This window comes from Benincasa hispida, chromosome 9 (assembly GCF_009727055.1).
Source record: "Benincasa hispida cultivar B227 chromosome 9, ASM972705v1, whole genome shotgun sequence".
In the NCBI taxonomy this organism is placed as follows: Eukaryota; Viridiplantae; Streptophyta; class Magnoliopsida; order Cucurbitales; family Cucurbitaceae; genus Benincasa; species Benincasa hispida.
Window position 1 is genome coordinate 76,665,544 of NC_052357.1, and position 8,833 is coordinate 76,674,376.

The window sequence follows — 8,833 nt, forward strand, 5'->3', positions numbered from 1 at the left end:
TTTCAAATATCTTCCCCCAGAGATATGCTTCAGAAACCCAAAAAGGAGTCCCCAGGTGCATGTCAACGTTTGGTCGCAGACCCCTTTACAAATCTGCAGACTTCGAATGACACGACTCACACACACAAACAAACAAATTTACAAAATTTACACTTACAAATTAATTAAATTATAATTAATTTCTCATTACATTACAACGACTTTCTTTTCCCCTTTTTGTTCACTGGTCTTTGCCCCCTTTCTTTTCAAAATCCTCTCAGAAAAAGCCAATTCTGCATAACAGTTGCCTTTCACGCTTCCAACCATCTTCTTTAATTCCAGCTTCCCCTCTCTTCCCTCTCTCTTTTAATTTAATTACTTTATCTTGGAAATCATATGTTCTTTAATACCATCATTACCTTTTCTCTTTCCTTTATTCTCTACTCTATTATCTCTCTCTCTCTCTTTCTTTCTACCTTCTTCATCTTCCTTTCTCTCATTTTTCCGGTCATGTCACCGCCGGCCACCACCAAAAGCTGGAACGGCGGCCTGGATAAACATTATCCTCCGCCACTCGCCACCCACGATGAAGTTATTTCCGACCCCATTGTTTTTTGGGACACTTTGAGGCGTTTCCATTTTATGATGAACACAAAGTTCATGTGAGTTATTTTTTCTCTCATAAAAATAGCTTCATAATATGGTATTAATGGTGGCTCCACAACCAAAAGACACCACACTTTTAACACTTTTCCTCTGTTTCCTGATGGGTACTTTTTACCTTTTTTTTTATTTTTTTTTATTTTTATCCCCCTTTCAATATTTTAAAGGATTCCTGTGATTGGAGGGAAGGAGCTAGACTTGCATGTTTTATATTCAGAAGTTACAAGAAGAGGAGGACATGAAAAGGTAAGTTTTAAGCCCTGGTTTTCCATTTTCAACAAAGCTTTTTTTAAATCTATTTTAATGGCGGTGTAGGTTGTTGCAGAGAAAAAATGGAGAGAAGTTGGAAGTGTTTTTAAGTTCTCTCCTACAACAACGAGTGCTTCCTTTGTATTGAGAAAACATTATCTTAGTCTTCTTTACCATTACGAGCAAGTTTATTTGTTCGGCCGGCAGGGCCCCATCTGTGTCCCTCAAGGTTTGCCTTTTTGTTCTTTTTTAACCTTTATCCATTTTCTCCCACGTCGGAATTTTCTTAAAGTCTGATTTGGCTTTTGTCTTTCTACAGCGCCATTTCCTCTTGGTAGCCCTACAAGTGAAAATGAATTGGCTTTGGTGGAATATACTCCCAAAACTACGTCGTTTTCCCCTGGTCCGCCTGCTGAAGGTGACAAAAACCTTTTAGCATTTACTTCTTTTAATTCCGTTCCTTTTCTTCGTGGGGTCAAGCAGTAAAGTTCCAACAGTTCCCACCAATGGCTTCTATGTAACCGACTGGGTTCAATAAATTATAGCGATTCTGACCATATTTTTTCATTTTCCTTTCTTGGGTTTATGTAAATTACTTGATATTTTTCAGTTACTGGAACAATTGATGGGAAATTCGACTGTGGTTACCTTGTGACGGTGAAATTGGGATCTGAGATTCTTAGAGGAGTTCTTTACCATCCAGAGCAGCCACCTCCGTCAGATCTCCGGCCTCAGTCTACCAATGCCATTGTACCGTATACCGGTGGCAGATATCGACATTCCGGTAGGCGGCACCGGAGGAGCCGGAGAAAGGGAGATCCAAACCATCCAAAACCAAACAGAAGTGGGTATAATTTCTTCTTTGCAGAGAAGCATTACAAGCTCAAATCTCTGTACCCAAACAGAGAAAGGGAGTTCACTAAAATGATTGGAGAGTCTTGGAACAATCTTAGCCCTGAAGAAAGGACGGTATGTCTTTTCAAGCATTTTTGTTCCCTTAGTTTCAAGAGTTGTCATAAACTTCTGTGGTTTGATTCTGTAATAGGTTTATCAAAACATTGGGCTTAAAGACAAGGAAAGATACAAGAGAGAGTTGAAAGAGTATAAGGAGAAAATGAGGCAGGCAAGTGATGTTGATGGAGTTTATTCAAAACATGGAGAGTAGCAGCAGAGGAGGAAGAAAATTCAGCAGTTTTTTTTTTTTTTTTTTTTTCTTCTGGTGGGATTTGCTAAAGTTATATGATATATAGATTTTGTATCATATCGTATCATATCCCCTAACTTTACATGGCAAACCATAGGTTTGCATATCCATAGTGCTTGGCCACAAGTTTTTACAATCACTTACAAAAGTTACTCTTGGAACACTAGTATTTTATGGTTGCTTAGACCATCATTCACATTAACATATTTCAAGAATATTGAAACTTTTTGTTTCATTTATTCTTTTGACAATAATGTCCATTTTAGCCCTCAAATCTAGAACGTAAGATGTTCAACGAAGATCCTATTATTGAGCTTGAGCATAGAGGCTTCAACAAAATTAAAATAACATTAGTTTATTAAAAAAATGAAAATCTTTGGGCACTTTGCTGAAGGTTTCAAGGCAACTATTAAAGTAGAATTTGTTAGAATATCTAAGGTAATTAGGACTTGACATCGAATGGCAAGGATCTAAAAGCTATGTGATACAAAAGGATCTAAACTACGTGATTCAAATTTTTGTTTTAGATTACTACCACATTATTCTAGGTCACAATTTTCATTCAATATTCTAACGAATTTACTCTAATCATTGTTTTGAAATGTTTGTGAAAAGTTCAAAATAACACTATTAACTTTCAATGATTAAAAGTAGGTTATATTTCTAATTTGGTCCTATGGGTTGAAAAAAGTTAGAATTTAATTCTTGAAGTTTATAAATAGAATTTAGTTCATAAAGTTTATTGTAATGCCCCAGGCTCAAAATTTGGATCAGGATTCAGAATTCAAATTTAGCATCTAATTGTCCCGACATTTCTCTACATCCCTTATGACCTGGCTACGTTATACTTGTCTTGAATTGTTTCTAAGCAGTGTTTTCAAAGTGCAAGGCACATATCAAGGTGACAAGTCGATGCGAGAGGCGACATCCCTTATGACCTGACTACGTTATACATGCTTAATGCGAGAGGCGACAACAAGGCGATGCTCGAGCGAAGCGAGGTGCAATGAATAAATAAATAATATATGTAGAAGTAGAACATACGTTTATATAAAAATGTCAGCCTCAAAGATCAATAATAGTAATCTAATCAATAAAAATTAACAAAAATTTAAAAGTAAAAGTTTAAAACATGATCAAATGTCAAATTCAACATCTTTCCCATCTAAATATAAGGTTTCGTCCATTGCTCCTCCTTGGCCATTGTCTTAAATGTCTAATTCTTCTACATCGTCGTCCTCATCTTCATCACTAACCACTTGTATACTCAGTGTTTGCTTTTGAACTCTAAAAGTGGAGGCAGAGGCAGTTGACCTTGCTTTTGATCTAGTGCAACTCTAATTCCACTGTGCATTGATTTTGATCACTAGTAGACGTTGATTGAGATGCCTTGTATCAGATTCATCATCGCAATCATTTGATTTTGTAGGGATGCGATAGCTCTATTGCTTGCACCACCTTCTTTAATTATGAGTCGTTGATCGCTTTCCCTCGAATCTTTGTGATTCTTTAAAATGCGATCAAGTATATTTTTAGCCTTGTCATATGTTTTATCAAGTAGACCTTCAGCTGCTGTCGTGTTGGCTGCCGTCTGCGATGCAGGGTTCAAACCGTGATAGAAAATTTCCATTTGGAGACAATCAGGTACGTTATTGTGCGACAATCTCGCACCAGTCTTTTAAACCTCGCTGTTTAACACTATCGACATGTCTAAGTACTCGAATTAAGGGTTCGGATGCCTTTAAAGTGTAGACCACTGAGTTCCAAAAGGATGTCATCAAAACGGTATCAGCCGCTCTCCTTCCATTTGGATCTTTTGTCCATTTGGAAGTCGTCCATTTCTAAAAAATAAACATCTTTCTCAAGTTCGCTTTATTTCAGTGGGTACTTGCTAGGGTAAAAAACGATGTTGCAAAACGTGTAATTGCCAGTCTCATCAATTCATGTTGATTGGTGAACTTTCTCATCATGTTAAGTATGCACAAGTAATTGTAAATAAGACCAGTTAGTGCTACAGCCCTTTAAAGACATCTTTTGATCTGATCAATCTTTCCAATGTCCTCTAATATCAAATCTAAATAGTGGGCAACACATGATGTCCAATATAAATGTGACCACTTTGCTTCCAAATATTTGCCAGCTAGGATATAGTTTGAGGCATTATCAGTCACAACTTGGATAATATTCTCTTCTCCTATCTTTTCCACATGCTATTCAAGAGTTCAAATACTTTTTCTCCAGTTTTGATGTATGGAGATGCACCAATTGATTCTAAAAATAATATCCCAGCATCAGAATGTACTAAAAAATTTATCAGGGTTCTATCTCTTCTATCAGTCCACCCATCAAACATCAATGAGCAACCATTTCTTTTCCATTTAACCTTATGGTTACTCATTAAATTTTTTGTATGTTCTACTTCCTTTTTAAGCATGTCACTCCAGTGTCATAATAAAGAGGTATCAATCTAGGTCCAAATTATTCTATGACTTCAATCATTATTAAAAACCTTTTCAACCAAATTATTTTTAAGGGAATACCTGCTTGATAGATCCAATGCATGATAAATTAAACTGTAGCAACACATGATAAATTGAACTGTAGCATCTCTCCCTTCTTCGTTGTATTTTTCGGGGATGGTTGATTTGTTTAAACTTCTTTAATCTATTCTGATCATCAATGACCTTGGCTGGATTTGGATACATAAACTTATCCATTGCTCCCTTAGTTTGTGGTGGATTTACTTGCGATTGTGATTGAATTGCTCATTTTATAGATGTTTCGGTACTCATCCACATCCACCAAGTTCCATCTCATCTCAATCAATTATATTCAAATCATAAGCACCATAGTTAAGGAGAGCATTGCTTTCCTCCCTCTTTGCCTTTGTCTTCTTTTGATACTCTTTCAGTTCCTCTCTTACATTGGTTGAGCACTTCAAGCATTACTTTAACATTTCAGTTACCACAAACTAAGTGTTGTGATGCACGACAAATGCCACTCTTTGTAATTTTTCCACAAAACATACATTTGCATGTGTTCGTATCTTTTTCATTTTCTAATATGACATATTGCCAATCGGGATGTTTCCGTTTTAAACCATTTTTTTTAAAAAGCCTATTTTATAAATGTTTCAACTCAGAATTGAAATAAAAGAATACTGAAAAAAGATAATTTTTTTCAAAAACTAATCCTTTTCAAAAACAAGTTGAATATGAAAAGCAACAAGTAGTATACTGGAAAAAAAAAAAAATCCAACCTTTTTAGTTGAAAAAAAAGTATACAAAAAAAAAAACTAATCTTAAATGAAAAAAAACAAGTTGAATATGAAAAACAAAAATAACAAAATCAACTTTTTGGTTGAAAAAAAAAGTATACTGAAAAAAAAAACAACCTTTTTGGAAAACAAGTTGAAGATATGCTCAAGAATTGGATGAGAACAAGTATAATGGAAAAAGAAGAACTAAAAAACCTTTGTTTTTTTCGGGGTTTTTTTTTTAAAAAAAAAAAAAATCTATAAACCCACTTCAAAAGCTGCCGAGAAGAACTCTTATGGGGAGAAAAAAAAAACTTACATTTCTGATTGCTTTTTCTACCCCTTATATAAGTGCAGCTGAAGAGGTTGAATGGAAAAACTAAAGAAAATTTCTTGTTTGAATGAAAAAAAACTAACCCAAATGTGGAGAATAGGGAGAGACCAACACATTTTCTTATAATGATTTTTGCTTTTGCATGGTATAAATGATTATGTATTATAATAGTAGGTTACATAGATTTGGTGGGCCTCTTTTACATGGGTTAAAGCGAGCGCCTCATTGAATTTGCACGCCTCAGCTACAAATGAGGTGCATGGGCCTCCGATTGCCTCACCTCTCACCTCAGGCACGCGTCCATATTTGCCTCAACATTACTGCTTCTAAGAGTGAAAGTTGTCCCACAAACTAACATGGATCCTTTCAACATGCTTGGATTGACCCAAGCTAAGCCCATTTTATTTTGGAGTTCTTATGATTGAGTCACCGAAAAGAAAGATGCATTTTCTTAGTATAGGTAGTAACTTCCAATTCTTTCAGGTCCTTACTTATGCTATACTTTCATATCCTTAGGATTACTCTCATTTAGATGTGATCTAAGTTTATTCATGTTCCTCACCTAACTCGAGACGTTACAATTATAACGAGAATTGTAATTACGAGGTTTATCAAACTGTAAGGACTTCTAAAATTATAATAAATAAATTCTAACTATTTCCAAACTATAAGGACAAAAATTGTAATTGGACCTCAAAAGAATTTTTAAAATAATGAGCAAGTTCAATGCAATTTTTTTTATAATTTAGTCTTAAAACATGAACAAACATGGTCAAGGGGAGAAAGAAAACAAGGGTACAGTAGCAAAGGAGTGAGTATTAGAAACAATGGATCACGAACACATAAAAGCATAAGAATGGGGTTGACAATATAGACTCATAGCAGCTAAATATGAACATCATTATGAGATAAAGTAGACCCTTTTGTTGGGCTTGGAGGAGCGTCTACCCTTAAATTTTAATCCAAAGTTTGTTTGTCTGTTCCAGTTATGAATGAAATAGCTTGATTCAATTTCCCAGTGACATCAGAGATTAACCAAATTTCTTCACAAACTAAGATGAGTTCAATACATAAACAATGAACAGAGCATTTGCAGGATTTGGGTTTCCCAGTCTAAAAAAAAAAAAAAAAGGAATTCGCTAATCATGTAGACATTCATACTGCAAGCTATACATTTGTACAAAAACTGTAGTGCGAACTCAAGCTTACTGAATTTGTGTTAAGAGAATCACCCTCCAAAGCATTCTGCTTGTTCATGCGCATTTGTTGAGACCATGAAAAAATCGGTGTTTTCTCCTCCTAGAATGCCTTCGAGAGTTCTTTGACATAACGTATGGGACAAAATGCACCTGCAACAAGTTTTTATTCATTGTATATCATGAATGAATAATTCAGCTTAAATAAATTTCTAATGCTTCAAACTCGTACAGAAAACCCAACCTGAGAATTGTTACGGATTCCAAAATCTTGAAGCACAGAGTTATCATCAAGTATCTTCTCGTTGTGGTGTGCTAAGCAAAAATTTGCCCACACATGTTTCCTGCAAATCCATTAGAGAAATACTTGTAATCAATGCACAATGATCATTGAACGATTGGCTGAGAGAGCTATCAAGAAAGTGTACCATGAAATGTGGCGATGCCCCATCTTGGATTGTTCCATATCGTTTACTTTCTTCTTGATCGCAAGCTTCAAGTCTTTCAACGTTGCGGAATTCATGATCGGCACGTCTAAAGAATAGAACGTGATGGTTAATCGAGTTTCGTTATTCATACAACAAAGTGTTTGTGAAAATGCCAGACAGAGAAAGAGGAACATTAGAAAAATGTGTTTACCAATGGCGGTGCCGTCTAGCTTAAGGACGGAGATGCGCATGGCGCTGCCCAATTCAAGGCTGATGAGAGTGTCGACGTGCGATAGGGTGGGATTCTTGGGGACATCGGCGAGAATAGGATCATCCAGCAGAGCAGCGAGAGTTGAATTTAACCTAACTTTCTTCACGTTGTTGCTGTGGTAACCTACCACATTCTCTTCATCTTTCTTTGATTCATCTCCGTCCTCCTTCATCGCTACACAATTTTGCCTCCAACAATCTTCTTTCATTTGGTTCAAATTTATTGATACCCAAACAAAACAAAACACTTCACTCAGCACAGTATTCTATTTCGAAAGCTTGTTTAAGTAAAATATTTAATTAAAATCCCAAACAACAAATTTCGAAAACTTCTTACACATATCAATCATTGACTAAACAATTAAATCTCACCTTAACTCACAGGGGAAAATTGACCGGACTGTTCGTCAGAGTTGGCGAATCTGAAAATTGTCTGCAGGGTTCCCAGGAGGTGACTGCCGTTTGGAACACTAACGTCTCGGCCAGCTTCCGTTCGCACCGCCGGATCCGTAACAGTAAGCGTCAGAGGCCATGGATCTTCGAGTGGCTGCCGATGGAGGTTAGCACCGCCGCCGTATGTCGGGAACTACTGCGCCGCTGTCGAAAGTAATCGCCACGGCCGTGGCCGTGGGTCGTCGCCGTCGGTGATTTGGGTGTGTAGTTGGTTTTTTGTGGCGTGGGTGAAACAGAAGGAGATGCGAAAGACGAGGGGTTTTCTTCGAGATTTGACCCAAACCCAAAAAAAAAAAAAAAAACCACCTTTACCAATCCATAATTAAAACAAGTGTAACTATAACGAGATTTTATAATGGAAATGAATCCCAATTCCCGCCAAAATAAATATAGGTACAATAGTCTATCACTATTAATTAAGAGTCGTTTGGATTAAGATTTTATAGATGTCCGTGAATAAAGATATCTCAAAATGGGTTGGGAATTAAGGACATGATGTTTGGTTATGTCTAGGGGTGTTCAAATAACCCGAACAATCCGGACTACCAAACCAAAATGTAAAGGTTGGATTTGGTTGGGTTAATTTTGTTTTTGGGTTGGGTTGGGTTGAATTTTTTTATTTTTATTGGGTTGGGTTAAAAAAAATTCTGGGTTGACCCAATCCAATCCGAATTATATATATATATATTTCTCTTTGTTTAAAGTTTAATTTATTTATATTATTAATTTTTTAATTTTTAATATTTTTCTTTTAAAATTGTTATGATATTTGTTTTTTTTTTTTTTTAAAGTTTACGATAA

The 8,833-nt window shown here is 35.9% G+C and overlaps 2 protein-coding genes across 3 annotated transcripts; one reads left to right on the top strand and one right to left on the bottom strand.

Moving 5' to 3' along the window:
- The first annotated feature begins 271 nt into the window (after window positions 1-271).
- LOC120086776 (high mobility group B protein 9-like) lies at window positions 272-2,256 on the top strand. Its single transcript, XM_039043571.1, has 6 exons — window positions 272-641; window positions 810-888; window positions 958-1,120; window positions 1,211-1,309; window positions 1,502-1,860; window positions 1,937-2,256. The coding sequence occupies exons 1-6, from the start codon at window positions 376-378 to the stop codon at window positions 2,054-2,056; spliced, it is 1,086 nt and encodes a 361-aa protein (XP_038899499.1). The 5' UTR covers window positions 272-375; the 3' UTR covers window positions 2,057-2,256.
- Window positions 2,257-6,640: 4,384 nt separating this feature from the next.
- Window positions 6,641-8,338, bottom strand: LOC120086404 (U11/U12 small nuclear ribonucleoprotein 25 kDa protein). Of its 2 annotated transcripts, none has more exons than XM_039043032.1 (5): window positions 7,952-8,338; window positions 7,521-7,778; window positions 7,310-7,415; window positions 7,126-7,225; window positions 6,641-7,034 (listed from the first exon to the last, which is right to left on the bottom strand). In XM_039043032.1, the coding sequence occupies exons 2-5, from the start codon at window positions 7,750-7,752 to the stop codon at window positions 6,939-6,941; spliced, it is 534 nt and encodes a 177-aa protein (XP_038898960.1). In that variant the 5' UTR covers window positions 7,753-7,778; window positions 7,952-8,338; the 3' UTR covers window positions 6,641-6,938. The 2 variants fall into 2 exon arrangements, with proteins under 2 accessions (XP_038898960.1, XP_038898961.1); XM_039043033.1 differs by having other exon boundaries at window positions 7,521-7,781.
- Window positions 8,339-8,833: the final 495 nt, after the last annotated feature.